Source organism: Triturus cristatus, chromosome 2_1 (assembly GCF_964204655.1).
Source record: "Triturus cristatus chromosome 2_1, aTriCri1.1, whole genome shotgun sequence".
Taxonomy (NCBI): domain Eukaryota; kingdom Metazoa; phylum Chordata; class Amphibia; order Caudata; family Salamandridae; genus Triturus; species Triturus cristatus.
Genome location: NC_140581.1, coordinates 171,010,306 through 171,028,096, shown reverse-complemented (window position 1 = coordinate 171,028,096; position 17,791 = coordinate 171,010,306). Strand labels below are relative to the sequence as shown.

General features: G+C 42.6%; 1 protein-coding gene across 1 annotated transcript in view; it reads left to right on the top strand.

Moving 5' to 3' along the window:
• EPG5 (ectopic P-granules 5 autophagy tethering factor) overlaps positions 1-17,791 on the top strand; it is a 595,944-nt gene that overhangs the window by 478,659 nt on the left and 99,494 nt on the right. The window contains exon 36 of the mRNA XM_085629140.1: positions 36-211. Within this exon, the coding sequence (XP_085485266.1) occupies positions 36-211 (176 nt within the window). The remainder of the gene's footprint in view (positions 1-35; positions 212-17,791) is intronic.

The window sequence follows — 17,791 nt, the reverse complement described above, 5'->3', positions numbered from 1 at the left end:
ATATTATGTTAAGGGTAAACTTTTTCTTTCTCCAGATAAGCTTTTGCCAGGCCAACGAGGCATTCTTTGGTTGCATATAATGCACTATTGCGAAACCTGTGCTGTTCCCAATATGCCAGAGTTCATTCTCTACACCTACCATCGGGAGTACAACAAGCTTTCCTGGCAGGACATGCATCCCGACCAGGCTCTGATGGAAGAGTTCTTCAAAGTAAGCACAAGTCTCATACTGATTGTATTTAAGAGTCAGAAATGTGTCTTCCTTTCAGTGTACATCATGTCGTTGTGAATTAAGTGAATTCTCTTACAATATTCCTGAGCTTTATTAAACATTGACTGTTGTGCTTTATCTTAATACGGTTTTAGAAAAGGCGTATAAAACATCAGTGTGGTCAGAAATGTCCAAAACCTTGGCTCACACTAAGAAAGAAATATGAGACACCTTTTAGAAAATAGCATGGATTCAAGGGTATTGATTGAAAAGAACAAATCAACTGTCTCCCAATATATGTCATATAGCACCGATACGCTTACTAGTAATTACCTTTCGCAGGTTGCCTTTGGACAACATCGATATGTTCTAACGAGGTTTAGATGTGGCATCGTACATTTTCTTGTAGCCTTTCCTACTATGCGGTTACACCCACCCGCAGATTATGTATGTCCTTGTGACAGTCTAAGTAAGCAGAGCACGTTGCACTTTATGTGCTGTGTACATTTTATAAGAATCTAAGGTGGTTTTATTTAAAGCCATTATTTATTACCCATAATATTAGGTTATGTAAGGAGGCTATGATTTTTATGATGAGATTAGGAGACCCCTTGACTAGCTATAGTGTTGCACTGTACATTCTGAAAGCAATTGATGAGAGGAAAATAATAAGACTATAGGAGTAATGAATTTGAATGTCCGGTCTTATAAATGATCATTTTGCGTGGGATTATCATATTTTGATTTAAATTGTTTTAAAACTGTTATGGTTAATATATATGTATGTGTTTTAATGTTTTAGCATGATGTAATGGTCCTTTTAATGATTGTGCTTTTATGGCTATCGGTTGATAGTCGAATAAAGATAATGAAAGAAAGACTTTTGTACAAACTGCCTGCTTGCACATTCCTTTTCTCAGCATCCGTGATAAATTTTGCTTTTAGTTTGTATTATTTCCTTTTACTTGTATTCTGCTTTCTAGCTTGACTCTGTGCTATGGCACTGGCCTAGCTCGAAGAGGCAGTGGAGCACTTTAAACAATGCATATTTAGATTACAAAGAACATCTTGATGACGAGGTACTCAATGTATTGCATATAGAGCAGTGTAGTGGGTACAGTCAGTTGAAGGCCATATTACAGTAATCAAAATGCGATGAGGATGTGGAATAGAAGTATGTAGTTATAACAGTACATTGAAAATTATGCATATTGCACATATTTTCATTTCACGAACTTGCAGTTTCAGGCACATTGAGTTGAAACAATTTCAAAGAATCATACACTTTTTCGTGCAGTAGCTAAGATAAAATCCTATCCTGACTACAGCTATATGTGTGTTGCAAGCAAGCTCAATAACTATGCTAACAGGCCTCATGCCCCCTCCTACATACCTTCTTAAATTTCGTAAAGTTACTGTAGCAATATGGAAAAGCCTCGATCACATCTGGAATAAATGTAAAACAAAGGCAGAACTGCTAAAACATACCCAATAACTACTGACCCTTGTCCTCACATCACTGTTATGCAGGGTCCGCATTAAATAAAAGTATATAAAGTATATCATAACTGTGCAACGGTATTACATCAGTGCTAAAAAGTGTCCACGTTGAACTCTTAACGCTTCAAACCTGATGGTTCTCAAATCAGATTTGAAAAGTATGATACTTTGTTCAAATACAATTTCAAAATGCAATACAAAGTTGAAAAAAGAGGCTTGGGACAGACAGCATAGCGTAGTAAAAAGAAAGATGGAGAAACAAAAACAAGCATTTGCAATGCAATAGGTCTCGCAGTTACACGAGTTAAAGCTATTGGCATTGTAAATGACAATGCCAATAGGCATTGTTATTTGCAATGTCAATAGCTCAAACTCGCGTAAATGCGAGACCTATTGCATTGCAAATGCTTGTTTAGTTTGCTTTATGAACCATGGCCTCCTTCCCTGTCACTGCTATGACTGTATACATCGTTTATTCCGAGCATACACGTGTAGGTGTGTGTACACCTGGCATAGGGTCTGCTATAATTTTTTATGAATCCAGATTTTGGGGGAACACATAATGTACAAGCCCACATCAATCATAAATTCTTAGTTTAAGGGCACTGTTCACAAGGGTTTTGCTGTACGTAGGCGTGCCTTATTTTAATGGCGCCCAGGCTCACTGCGGGACTTCAGAAGCCAGGAGTAAATGACAGCAAATTCTTTGTGAAGCAGGACATAGCTATTTGTTTGTGTATCGTGTCTCCATTCAAATATTTTCTAGAAAATGAAAAGACCAAATGCGAATTAATTTTTCTAGTGCTTTTGTAACATAATATGTTGGCAGAAACAATGGCGACACATGTTTCTGCTGGTTGAAAGATGTGTGTAGTCATTAATAGAAATGTTTTCCTAATACAGTCATGACAGCTGCACTAAAGCAGCCGCGTTTTAAAAAAAAATAACTTTAGTGTATTTTAACAGCTGTACTCCGTTTCTTTACCATCACTTTGGATTAGCAAGCACGTTTGCCATCAATAGTTTGAAGACCATAGGATGGATTTTTTACCAAAGCTGCACTACAGCTGCTTTCTTTCACCAGACAGCTGGGTGACACCGTTTTTTTCACTCATAAAGTGTGAACGGGCCGGTGGAGAACTCCTTCCTCTGAGCTCGCCCTGATGTGTCCTTGTGAGTCGGGAAAGTTTAGAGTGATGTGCAGTGATGACATCATCACCTGGGCCTTCTCAGCCGCTGTAGCTAGGATTACCGAGAGCAGGGGAAGGGAGCAGGAAGTCTGACAGTCCAGCCTGCAGTGGGACTGCTGGTGTTTTTCTTACTCCGTGTCCTGGCATGGTTCCTGTAAAATATAAACACACACAGAGCGCTATTGTTTCTAGCCCTCTTACCGACCCACTGATCCTAATATGGAATTCAGCAGGAAACGCATGATTTCCTGACACGCACAACACGCCGGAGAAAGAGAAAAATCCCTACTGCCGACTAATGCTCCATGCCACGCGAGACCCCGAACCTCTGAGGCTAATTGGGTGGGGTTAGCAGCAAGAGGCTTCGGTTTCTCTAGCCGGGTTGGAGGAAAGTGGGAAAGTCAAAAAAGTCTCACACGGTTTTTAACTGTATTTCTGTGTTGCAACACAAACCAAGCTATCTCTGTCAGAATGAGGTAAGCTTCCTGACTCAAACCAGTAAGGGAATCTGTATTTTAGAAATACGTGGACAAAACAGCCAATTACCCCGTTTTTTGCAAAATGTGATGATTGTTCGAGGATATTGCAACAGCATGGGGGCACTGGCGTGATTTCGTGAGCTTTCAAAAAAGACAAGGAATACACAAGTTCGCGCCCCTGCCGCTATATTTAGCTCTGTTGAAAAAAAGCATTCACACTGTTCAACAAGAAGGGCTGGGCGAGAAGGGAGGGGGGAATGCCAGCAACAGAGGAGCCCGCGAAAGAGAAAGTGATCGTGATTACGATCGCTACGGAGGAAAGACACATGGCGCTGCGTGCGTGCACGTTCACGTGCACTGTAGCTTTAGGCCACGGCAGCACTTTGAAAAGCCCACATATAAAATGTCTCTTCGAGCCTTTGGCTCACGAGACCTAAAAAGAGGGGTTTCAGGGGTATGCTCTCTAGCCCCATAAGGAAAAGTAAGATAAAATAAACAAAACAAAAGGGAAGGCTTAGCAAAGAAGCAAATAAGAAAATAGCTACAGATGCAGCCAAAAACAGTGACAAGGAAACAGAAAAGGCTAACATAATAAAAATGGAATAAGTAGTTAAAAATAGGCTGAAAGTAACATAAATGCTCTAAATAGGAAAATTAGGTTATAAATTGCAACTGCAAAAATGTTGTTTACAGTGTGAAATGGCTGTGCAGTATTCTGTTTGCAGTGAAAGCAAGAAAATTCAACTGACTATTATTTTTTCTTAAGTGAGTTGGATGACCCAGCCTAGCTTTAAGTCCATCTCATTGAACGCAAGTTAGCAGGGTGTGGCTTTGTGCGGAAATGATTCAGCGGGTTAGAGAATGGACATTTTGTCAAATCATATAAGTGTAATAGTGTCAAGGTACCTAAGAATATAGGAACTGCTTATGAGAAGTGGGGGTTGCTGTTTTGGATGAGAGTATAAAGGCTAAGGCACTGTTGAGAGGGACAGAGTTACTGAATCCAGCACATGAATGAAACAGCAGCAAGAACAGTTAAGCCTTCTGGAATCCAGAGCTTGCCCAGAGGTTGTTGCTTGAGTGAGTGCTTTGCACATAGAAACCTTTAGGTAAGGTTTGCACAAATGGTATGTGAACTTTATTGAGATTGTAGTCGTTTAAGCAGGCAGTTCTCAATCAGTGTTAGCAATTTGAAGGAAGGAAAGGATTCAGAGGCAACAGTGGCAGAATTGGTGGCTCTTTAGTTATTCTCTGAACGTTTTTTTTTAATCTCTCAAAAGATGTAAATTGACCAAGATCATATCGCTTGTGGACGATTGTTCCATATTGTGTGCCCCTGAAAAGGCGTTTCCCCAGGCGTCCTGTTTTCTGCCACTGATTAGGTGCATAATTGTGAAAGGCTGCCTTCAGTGTGGTGAGAGGCCTTGAAGGTGTATATTTCCCTGAGAGTTCCAAAGATGTAACTAAGCATTAGAGAAGAGCATAGATAAAACTGGGGGCCTGATGTATAAATCCAAGAAATAACGATACCTAAATAATAATTTTTAAGGACTCAGCATTTAGAAATTGCTATTTCTTATGTAGAGACGTGTCTATTCGAAATAGCGAGTTGGGGAAAATAGCATTTGAAAGTAATTAATTATTATTAAGGAATCGGTAAGATTCTCAAATTCGAATGGCGCACACAGCGAGTGATTGATAACTGCACAAAAAGGCAGTACACTGCCACATGCAGTAAAGAGGACTGGAGAGCAGAGGGGAAGGCATACTTTTATTAATCTGACTTTATCTATATACATCCAATGCCACCCACTTCTAACTCAAGAATGTTTTGCTAATAATGAAACATTATTTGACACATTCGCTTTATTTGTGCCAGAAGCCTCCGAAAGGAAAATATGGATTAGCATTCAGGAGAAGATAAATGCCATAAGTGTCAAACAGCACAGCATAGAATAAATCATCATTTACTATTTAAAGTATTATGGCAAACTGTGCCCCATAAGGTTGGGCTCTAATTACTACGGTGTCCCTAATGCCCACTTTCCTGGGTTAACTGTCTCAAAAACCCTTAATGGTACAAACTATAAAGAATGAAATATGCATTGTACTATCATCCGTAATCCTATATAGACATCTCAAAATGTCAAAGTAAAACAGAGCAATAATGTCCTGGTCATCTCATCTTCACATCGTACAGTTGATTCCATCAACACGTTCTGTTTTCTTAAAAACTGCTCTTTATTAAATTTTAAATCAATATCCAAAGGATAAAGCCAACACTTTTTGTCCTGTATAACAGAACTTCTATTGGGCCTTCAACCAGAAAATATATACAAACACATACCTAATGGTTACAAGCACTCACTACCACGAGCAGGCTATCTCAGGTTCTTTTGGTCATTGCTGTGGCTGCATGGGTAATGAGTGCTGTTCTCTTTCTCTCACTAAGATCATGTTTAGTACCTTGTCCTTGAGGTCAGAGGGCCAGGCAGGTTCGGCTCTTCTCTCCGGATGTTACAGTGTCTCTGTGGTTCTCTACTCAAAAATATCTCTTCTTCTGTTCTGTGTCAGACCTACTACAGCTTTCATCATAGACCTCCCTCAGCGACATGGCACTATAAATGTTTTGCCTACATCCCTTTTGAAGGCTCATAGAGAAGTTTCAATTGCTCTCATGACTTCTGTTAAGTTACCTCTAGACTATGCTCCTTGACCTCAGTAATTGCTCTGCAGCGTGGTCCGCGTCAAAAATTGGCTCGCTGCATACTGACTTAAGTAGACTTTCCCTTTCCCCTGCTACTTTTTAGCATGTTTTGGATGTGTTCCTTGATGGGCATCTTCATTAGTCCCCTCAGAATAGACCTGTGCTCTGAACATTTATTCTGTAGACACAGTAAATTCCACCTCCACTCTTGCTTCCCTTAGACCCCCTCAGGCCTTCTCTAAATGTTGGCTAGCTGTGTGCTATACAAATAGCAAACACATTCTGCTGGTGACCCTCTAGTGAATGATGAACCAAGCCTTGAAAGGTCCCCTTCTTGCCTTTTATTTCTGATGATCTGTTTCTTCAGAGGATTCCTTAAGTGCTTCCTGCTTCTTCTGCCCCTCCTGCTCTTTCAGTGAAACGTCTTGCCACTGTTTGTGATTGAGAAGTTCTCAAATGTGCTTCTAGAAGGACACATTCCTCTGCAACCTTGAAGGAAAGAGAGCCACATACTGTCCCTACAGCTGCTCCTTGTCAGTGGTGAGACTACACTAGTGACTCCTGGATATACCTTTTATACTGTGCTTCCTTTCTACCGGAAAATGCCCACTGTTTCAAGATGTGTGAAATTTTGCTATTATTAATCTAATTTTGCTATCTTTGTTTCTCACTCTCTCTCTTTCCCCTATGTTCTTTGGGTCATTCTTCAATAGTACTCTATATTTTAGCCCTGTTTGACCTTACTAGCTAGGAGGAGGAGGGCACGTGTAAGTTTTTTCTGGTCCAAACTTACTTCTCAAGACTTTTGGAAAGTTGTGTCTTAAATACAACTGTTGCAGCAGTACTACTGGCACTGGAGTTCCTCAGCTTGGTGTTCTTTCTGGGAGGTTTATTTTTTGTAAAGGTGTTAATCAGTTAAGTTGTAGCTGATTAGTAATCCTCCCATGAGTCTAGAGACAGGAGAATTTGATGGGCCAAGAAGTATAAGTCGCTGACTGTCATTCTAGTATCTATAGTCCTAAGACCCCTTTCCTCCTCACAACCCCTTGCCACTCCCTTGCCTATATTCCTCAGAGATTTGGAACAGGAGATTTGGAAGCTGGTGAGTGTAGTGCATGGGTGTAGTGTGGGTGCGGTATGCCCTGAAGCGACACGCGTCAACAGGCCCAGGTCCTGGGCAAAGTGGACTTAGGCATCTAGATCAGGACTCTGGTAAGTAAATTGTATGTTAGTCTTCATAGAGCCTGCAATTAAATATTGAGATTGTTATTGGTGTTGAAAGTGATTAAAGCACTTCTTTGTATCCATCTTTAGTAAGTCTTCTTCCAGCATTCTTCTACCTCCTCAAACCCATATCACACTTTTTTTAAATAACTTCCCTGTCTGACTGTGTGCACTCCACCTTTACATTGCTAGTGTCCTCCCTATACTGACCTATGTAATTTTATACAATGTACTAGTAAACATATGTGTGCATTGAGTGCCACACATATACAGTCCTTGACAGTTGTGTCAAAAGAACAGTAGGAACCTGAGTGACATGGAGGCAGCTGTTTTATTGTTCAAGCTATGTAACTCTCTGGTATATATTTACTCATTAACCCCTTCAGTGCCACGCCCTTTCCCCGCCCTGTGCCGGCCGTTACATTAGCGGGCGGGGTTTATGACGAGCTGGACTCGTCATGGGCACAACGCAACCGCGGCCCATGACGAGTCCAGCTCATCATGGGCACTGAAGAGGTTAACACTTACGTAATTGATACAGCTGCACAATTTAAATCCGAAGTTTGGCAGAGATAGGCTAAGAGATGCCAGTTGCAGTTTAATGATATCACAAAATGAAAGAATGTTGCTAAGAATCAAACGTTATAGATCCTCATGGTTCTTGTAGTGCTGAATTAATGGACAGATTCACAACATTTAAAGTCCAATACTAGACCCAGGTGAAAAGATACATTTTGAATATGTCAAATTGAGAATATAATGTATGGGCTCAAACATCAAATGTTTATTTTCAATGGTATATGGAAAAAAGTAATGGAACTATTGTCTGCTAAGGTTTTTACTCCAGTCTTATCTTCTGATGGAACATTTGTAATAGCACTAATCTCCCTTATGGAAGTTTACCCTTGTTCTTGCTCAGGAGCTTGTCATGCGAGGAAAGTCTTTTTTTTGGGGGGCTTTTTATTTCTTGGACAGATTGTCAGTGAATGTTGAAATCTATTCATGAAATATCTATATATATATATTCACTGAAAAAAACATAGGTTTCAGGAGCGTTATAGTTAGCTGGACTTTTCACTCATACAAAACCATTGAAATCCCCCCGTTATAGTTAGTTCAGCTAACTATAACTTGCGCGCCCACAATGCACTGCTGATGACGTCACATATTACATCACTCATGACATGGTCAGTGACATCACTGATGACATCTCAAATGACATCACTAATGACATCATCCAGTGAATGTGTGTTTTTCTGAAAATTACATATGTTTTATATATGTATATCTCAAGGTCGATGGAAGAATAATTGGGTATATAAGTGTCTAAATGGATGATTTGTTTTTGAAAAATTGATTGTATAACAGACTGATTAAGTGTATCTTAGTGAATACATGGCTTAGTGAGTAATGTTTAAATGTGTAAATATCTGTATCAGTCTCTCACTTTGTGTATAAGTTGCTGCATGGGTTGGTGAGTAGCTACATGAGTGTCTATATAGGTTATTAGTTGGTTTTTTGAGTATCAGTATGAGTGTCTGTGTCTGTATGGTTCGGTGGGGGGTATTACTTAGTGCATAGGTGCATGAATGAGTGACTCACTGTTTGTATGTGTTGAAGACAGTATGTGTGCAGGACTGTACGGGTGGATGGGTGTGTGCATGGGTGTGTTAGTGAGTGAAAGACTGTCTCAATAGTGTCCTTATGAGTAACTACATATGTTTTAAACTAGTATATGTGACTATTGGTGTATATAAGTGAGTATATGTGAGAGTGAGAGATTGAAAGAGTTCCTGTATGAATAAGTATGTGTTTCTATAAGTGATTGTTTAAAAGACTAAGTATGTGTAAGTTTCCGTAGAAGTAAGTGTGGTGGTGTGTGTATAACTGTATATGCAAGTAAATGTATGTTTGATTCTTTATTAGCATGAGTGACTATGTGTGTGAGTAACTCTATGTATGAGTGGCATTGTGTAACAGGATGTATAGGTGTATGAGTACATATGATGAGTGAGTACATGTATGAGTGACTGTATAGGACTGTTGGTGAATGAGTGGATGTGTATGTGGATCTTAGAATTATTGAAGAGGTTATTGTAACTGGTATTGGTATGTCCATTGTTTTGAAAATTTTAGTCTCTATTTTTGAATGTGTGCATCAAAGGTTATATTAGGGTGAGAGGAGGTCTGCCACTCTATCACAAGGATGATGTCATCAGTGATGTCATCAGTGATGTCATTTGAGATGTCATCAGTGATGTCATTTGAGATGTCATCAGTGATGTCATGAGTGATGTCACTGACCATGTCATGGGTGATGTAATATGTGACGTCATCAGCAGTGCATTGCAGGCGCGCGAGTTATAGTTAGCTGAACTAACTATAACGGGGGAATTTCAATGGTTTTGTATGAGTGAAAAGTCCAGCTAACTAAAACGCCCCTGAAACCTATGGTTTTTTCAGTGAATTTCTAAGGTTTTTTAAATGCTAATTCCTAACTATAACGTGCCTGAAACCTATGGTTTTTTCAGTGAATTTCAAAGGTTTTTTAAATGCTAATTTCTAACTATGCCTACAGAGATAGGACATGTGAAGAAAGAAGAAAAAACACACACAAAGAAAAAAAAGAAATGCAGAAAGAAGCAACAGAAGTCCTCAAAGACGAAGAAAAGTGCAGGAAGAAGGATAACGTGCAGAAAGAACAAACAGAAGAGCAGAAAGAAGCCTTGTTGCAAAATCATCCTGTACCCTCAACTTTTTCAGACGGATACTGGTGGTAACTGAGTCTGACTAACCAGTCCTAGAGCCAGTGCTATGTTAAAAGACACTCAGAATACAGTGAAAACACCTACATACACTAGGGAACACTATGCGTTGGGGTTCCCCTGTGATCAGCATGACCTCCTCTGTAAGCCCCTAGTGTATAATAGGGCAGGGGATTAAAACTACCTCTTAAAACTCGCCACAGGGCGTGTTTGCACACGTCACCTCAGGCCCCGTCCCCTCACTTCCCCACTGTGTAAACAAACCCCGTGGCCGTTTTAAGTTGGGAGATTAAGTCCCCTTGAATCCTGAGGGTCCCTAGGGTCCAACTAGACCACTAGGTACCTCCAGTAAGCGCCACAGAGCTGCGTTGCAGAGAGATGTAAAAAGGGGCACGGCCTAGACCACCTCTCTGCAACGCAGCGGAGTGGTGCTTACTGGAAGCACCTGGTGGGCTAGTTGACCCCCAGGGTCCCTCAGGATTGAAGGGGAATTATTTCCCCAACTTAAAACGCGCCACAGGGCTTGTTTGCACACATTAACTCAGGCCTCGTCCCCTCCCTTCACCACTGTGTAAACACGCCCTGTGGCCGTTTTTAGTTGGGAGATTAAGTTAATTTGAATCCTGAGGGTCCCTAGGGTCCAACTAGCCCACTAGGTACCTCCAGTATGCGCCACAGAGCTGCGTTGCAGAGAGGTGTAAAAAGTGGCATGGCCTGGACCACCTCTCTTCAACGCAGCTCAGTGGCGCTTACTGGAAGCACCTGGTGGGCTAGTTAGCCCCCAGGGGCCCTCAGGATTGAAGGGGAATTATTTCCCCAACTTAAAACGCGCCATAGGGCGTGTTTGCACACATCACCTCAGGCCCCGTCCCCTTCCTTCCCCACTGTGTAAACCTGCCCTGTGGCCGTTTTTCAAGTTGGGAGATTAAGTCCCCTTGAATCCTTAGGATCCCTAGGGGCAAAATAGCCCTCTAGGTATGTCCAGTAAGCGCCATTGCAGAGAGGTGTAAAAAGGGGCACGGCCTGCACCACCTCTCTGCAACGCAGAGCAGTGGCACTTACTGGAAGCACCTGGTGGGCTAATTGGCCCCCAGGGTCCCTCAGGATTGAAAGGGAATTATTTCCCCAACTTAAAACGCGCCACAGGGCGTGTTTCCACACGTCACCTCAGGCCCCGTCCCCTGCCTTCACCACTGTGTAAAAGCGCCCTGTGGCCGTTCTAAGTTGAGAGATTAAGTCCCCTTGAATCCTAAGGGTCCCTAGTGTCAAACTAGCCGACTAGGTACCTCCAGTAAGCGCCACAGAGCTGCGTTGCATAGAGGTGTAAAAAGGGGCGTGGCCTCAGAACACCTGTCTGCAACGCAGCTCCCTGGCGCACACTGGAGATACCTGTTAGGCCCTCAGGGACCCTCAGTATTGAAGGGGAATTAATTCCCCAACTTACAACTGGCCAGGGGGCGCATTTGCAGAGTGCTGCAAGGAGGGGGCGTGGCCTCCAGCGCGATGCTGGTCTTTTATTTATTTTATTTTTTTAAGAGGAGGGCTGTGTGGCACCCCTTCTTTTTCAAATTTACTGTACCTGGGGACCCCATCCCCCAGGGCCTGCACCCTAATTTTTTTTGTTGAAAAAAATTAATTTGGCCCTCCCAAGGACCCCAACCCCCGGGTCATGGCCTTTTTTTAATTTAAATTCTTTAGGAGGGGACTGCGTTGCCCCCCTCCTCAGGCCACTTATGGCTCCGGGGACCCCATCCCCCGGGGCCGGCCTTTGTTTTTTATTATTTTAAAAATATATATATTTATAGAAACACCTAGGACATGCTGGACAAACCGTATGTACCTATCACCATGACGATTTGCGTGATATTCATTAAAAGGCGACTATGCATAGAATGAATCCACATGAAATGTATTTACACCGCTAGTGAAGCTCTGTCGTGTCTGACGACCTATCGTGCCTAATCCCGGCGCCCCCGCCGGTGGGTACTCTCCAAGTAGACACCCTTGTCGTTTATTTATACAAACATGGGTAGCTATTGACGGGCACATTTAATATACACGCACACCAAGCCATTCAAAGGGGATTCGACAAAAATTCGACCAAACTATGCAAGAAACCCCCCTCACGGTTAATAAAAAACGCATCCACCACCGGATGTGTAATACTTTTTATTTTACTCTCTGGAAAGGAGACGAACCTCACTTGAGAGTCACAGCGTGCTCCTGGCTGAGCCCAATGCTGTGTTACACCCACCAGTTCCCGCCGATTGCCTCACACCTCTGTGTTGTATTCCACCAGCTAGTGCGTATGCTATGACACTCTCTAGCCCATGTGCACTGTAACACCACCCCGTGAATATGTCATGCCACACTTGCCTTCGCCTGGGTTATATTGCCCCATCTAACGTGCCTTCCTCGATGTGTATGTTATAACGCACAGCGCTATGCCATACATATTACAATCTGGGATCCATATCTTTGTCACAGTGCATATGGAATGTTACACTCCCCAGCACATATTTTATATTACAACTTTAGAGACTAGTTATGTTACACAACACTGCCCTGTGCATATTACACTCCAAGGCGCATATCGCATAGCACGCGCTAGTGCCTGTGCTATCTCGCGCTCTCCAATGAGTCATTGCGCACAATGTATTGCATATTATATTTCACGCCCCGGTTCATCGTATATCACTTTTTGGTGCATAGTTTATACCATATACTACATCTAGTTTTCATTTTCAATCGTGCTCTCAGGACTATGTTCTATATAACACTGCGTCCACCTACCCTTTTCACGGGCATTACATTTTGCGATGGGGTTGGAAGGTCAGGGGGTGTTTCTGCCAAGTGAGCCCGGAGTCACAGTCACAAACGTCCTCTTCTTCCTGAATAAAAGTGAGATTATGCTGCATACTTGTTCATATTTTAAGTAGTTCGCACAGACACACATTTTAAAAACAATAAAGTTCCTAATACCCACCTTCTCTGAACAGTTAGCTTGCTGCCCCATCCACCTCCTCCCTATCCTCTGTTGTCTGAATCCATGGACTAGCCTCCTCCCTCCTGCCATGCATGGTCTGATGTGCTGCCACTGCCCTCCATTTAGCATGATGTACCAGTCCACTCCTCCTGCCCTCCATTGCCCAATTCTATGGCCCATCATTGACCTCCTGCTTAGCCTCTGTGCTTAGCTTGCTGCCCCTATTCTCCTTCCCCCTGCCCTCCGATGTCTTTGTGCATGCCCCTGCTCCATCCTTTTTGCCCACTATGTTCCATGGACCTGCCATTCCTATCTACTCTGAGTGTTCTGTTGAGCTGCCACTCCCCTCCCACCTGCCTAGCATTGTCAGATGACTGTAACCTGTCCCTGCCACCTCCACCCTGCCTGTCCACATGCCATGCCTCTATCCCCTTCCTCCTGTCCTCCATAGTCCATTTTACTGCCACACCCTTCTGCCCTCCCTGATCTGTTGTGCTGCAACTGCTCCTCCTGCCTGCCCCGCGTGGTCTGTTGTGAGGCCCCTTCTCCTGAACTCTCTTGTCTGTGCCCAGGTCCTGACCCTCCCTTCTATACTCCATGGTCCTTTGTGCATGCCCCTGCACCCTCCTTCTTGCCCATCATAGCCATTGTGCTGCCATGCATGGTCTTCTGTGCTGCCATGGCCCCTCCCACCTTCCCTGTGTGGTCAGCTAGCTGCCCCTGACCCCCTCCCACCTTCCCTCCAGGGTCTGTGTGTATGCCACCATAGTCTCATTGTTGCTCTCCATGGTGTGTCTTGTTTCTAGTGCCCATCCTGCTTGACCTCCATGGTCATCTTGCTGCTCCTGCCCTGCCACCTTGCCCCCAGCCCTCTGTTTCCATGTGCAGACCCCCTATTCCCTCCCTCCTGGCTTGTCTGTTCCATTGTAATGCCCCTGATCCGTCCCTCCTGCCCTTTATGGTCTGTTGTGGAGAGGTGTGGCTCACTGGTTAGAGGCGGCAGACCCGTAAGCAGAGAATCGGCCAGGGACCAGGGTTCAATTCCCAACGCGGCAGGGTCGTGGACCAGGGTCAAAACGGACTCGATAATTCTCGCCTCGGTACCTACTCTAACCAGGAACACACTCGGCAACTCTGGGCATTAAGCTTGCCTCATCTCTACAACGGCCCCCCTCAGACGCCAGGGATGCCTGGTTTCACCTTGGAGATACCCAGAAAGGGACCATCTCACAGGGAAAACCAGGACGGGTTCCCCAGCGGTCATCAGCGCCAGGATACTCCATGGAGTCACAGTGCGCTTTACAAGTACACCCACATTTACATTTACATTTATGCTGCAGCTTTCTCTCCTGTCTGTCCATTATGGTCAGCTAGCTACCATTGCCTCTTTCCCATCTGTTCTCTGTTGTCCATGTGCATGGTCCTGTCCCCTCCCTATTGTTTTCTATGGATTGTTGTGCTGCACTCCCGTCCCGCATGCGCTGTGTGGTGTATTGTGCTGCTGCAAACCCTGATGCCTGCCCTGTAGGGTCAGTTTGGTGCACCTCTCCATGTCCCGCCTGTCCTCTGTTATCCGAGTCCATGTCCCTACCCCAATTCCTCCTGCCTATCATGATTCAATGTACCATACTTGCGAACATTTTGAACTTGGTAAGAGGGAGATTTTGTAAAAAAACTGAGGTATTGATTTTCCCCTTTGAGTTACATTGAAAAAGAGGAGATTGTAGACAGCAGACAGATCAAATAAAGCCCATTTGAGCTTAAAAACATTGGACGTTTCCTGGCTGAAACGGGTCTGTTGGCATGTATGGTTGTACTACCACTGCCTCTTCCTTCTGCCCACAATGGTCTATTATATTGCCACAGCCTCTCTTGCCAGTCCTGTATCGTTGGTTTGTTGCCCCTGCCCCCCTTTCCACTGCCCTCCATAGTCTGTTGTGCTGCCACTGCCCTTCCTGCCTGCCCAGTGTGGTTAAATTGTTGCCTCTGCACTCTCCTACCTGCCTTCAATTTTCAGAGTCCGTGCCCCTGGCCTCTGCCTCTCAACAGTATCCCAATGAACAACTAGATTGCTAACATTCTATATTTATTACAAAAGTGTGGAACGCCTGACGTCATCTTGATGTAATCAAAACTGTAATACCTAGAGTATTTCCTTTAGAAATTACATATATGAGAGGGTCTTATTTGCATCAAAATTATGGTTAGTGCTCTAAAAAACTAAAATGAGGACATATTTTCTGAGTTTTCAAATAGCGACAAAGAACTTTTAAATTATTTGTAATCTTTGTTTTTTTATCCAGTTGACCACTTGATTAAATGTTGCACCTTGGCGAGAGGATGTGGTGTTCCTTCCAGAGCTGCAGACTTTGCAACTGGGGCACCAGGTTGGAGTTTCTGCTTCAGCTCAACATTCTGTGATTGTGGTCAAATCACTTGATCTCCCCATGTCTACAACCAAAATGAATTTGATCTTGTGTGATGTAACCAATGCTCATGTAAAGCATTCCAATACCTGACAAGTCTGCACTATATAAAACTGCAAATACACAAAAAATAAGTGTTTTGCACACTTCTGTCATTGGGCTACATGTGGGCTACATCTGGGTGATATTTGTGCGGCATTTAGGCTCTTTTGTGTCTGGTGGCCATCTTGGGAGATTTATTTGTTATGAAGTTTCCTAATTTCCTCATTTACTGCAGTCTCCTCAGTAGGAAATGCTTTCAGTTTTTTACTTTGATTCCATCAAGAAGGTATTCAGATATGTCACACATTTGCCATAAATTCTGAATGTTAGCACTCTAGTTGCTCATTAGATCACTGTAGTAAAGCTACTGCTCACCACGGAAGTCTGCTGCTAGTATTAAAAGTGCATGTTTCAGTCTTCATATCAGAATTTTTTAATGAAATAGAAGAGGATTTGAGAAGTCACTCAAAATGTGCCCTAATTTTACTTTCTTCAGCACTAATTATAATTTCTATGGCAAAATGAACCCCCTCATTGTGTTCCTTTTTAAATGAAATGTTTTAAGTGTTACCAGTTTATTCCAATCAAGATGGCTTCAGGTGTGCCATACTTTTGTCATAAGTAAGACAGTAAGCGCTCTAGTTGTTCTTAAGAACACTCTGCGACATTCTGTCATTAGGCTATACTTGGGCTACATCTGGGTGATATTTGGGCTACATTTGGGCTCTTTTGTCTCTGGTGGCCATCTTGGGAGATTTATTTGTTATGAAGTTTCCTAATTTCCTCATTTACTGCAGTCTCCTCAGTGGGAATACTTTCAGTTTTTTATTTTGGTTCTATCAAGAAGGCATTCAGATGTGTCACACATTTGCCATAAATTCTGAATGTTAGCACTCTAGTTGCTCATTAGATCACTGTAGTAAAACTACTGCTCACCAGGGAAGTCTGCTGCTGGTATTCAAAGTGCATGTTTCAGTCTTCATGTCAGAATTTGTTTATGAAATAGAAGAGGATTTGAGAAGTCAAAATGTGCCCTAATTTTTCTTTCTGCAGAGCTAATCATAATTTCTATGGCAAAATGAACCCCCTCATTTTGTTCCTTTGTAAATTAAATGTTTTAAGTGTTACCACTTTATTCCATTCAAGATGGCTTCAGGTGTGCCATACTTTTGTCATAAGGAAGACTGTTAGCGCTCTAGTTGTTCGTTAGAACACTCGGGGATATTCTGTCATTGGGCTATACTTGGTCTAAATCTGGGTGATATTTGGGCTACATTTGGGCTCTTTTGTCTCTGGTGGCCACCTTGGGAGATTTATTTGTTATGAAGTTTCCTAATTTCCTCATTTACTGCAGTCTCCTCAGTAGGAAATACTTTCAGTTTTTTACTTGGTTCCATCAAGAAGGCATTCAGATGTGTCACACATTTGCCATACATTCTGAATGTTAGCACTCTAGTTGCTCATTAGATCACTTTAGTAAAGCTACTGCTAACCAGGGAAGTCTGCTGCTGGTATTCAAAGTGCATGTTTCAGTCTTCATGTCAGAATTTGTTTATGAAATAGAAGAGGATTTGAGAAGTCACTCAAAATGTGCCCTAATTTTTCTTTCTGCAGCACTAATCATACTTTCTATGGCATTTTGTTCCTTTTTAAATTAAATGTTTTAAGAATTACCACTTTATTCCAACCAAGATGGCTTCAGGTGTGCCATACGTTTGTCATAAGTAGGACTGTTAGCGCTCTAGTTGCTCTTTAGAACTCTCTGGGAAGCTGCAGTAGAACACAACGGAATCAACTGACAGTCTCTGCCCTTGTTGGATGTACATGTTTTACTGAGAATGTCAGATTTCATTCTCCCATGACTTAGAAAGATAATGTGAATTTACAGAAAATATGCTCTCAGTTATCTTATAGATCGCCTTCCAAACCTCTGTGGGAAAAGCATGAGAAAATAGTTTTCTCACAAACATGATTCATGATATCACAGCAGAAGGCTTTTTCACATGGTAAAATCACCTTAGAACACACCACAATTCCTAAAATGAGTATGGTACCATCAACAAATGATTTATAATGTAACTAAAGTCTTAAAACCTTCTATTAACTGCAATGTTTTTTAATGAGGTGCTATCATGTATATTGGTCCCAAGATGGCTGCCAACACTTCTTGGATGAAGTGCTGACAGCCAATCAGATCTCACGATGAGATGTGTGGTTAGGCTCCGCCCAGATATATATGTGAATTTAGTTTTGATTTTCTC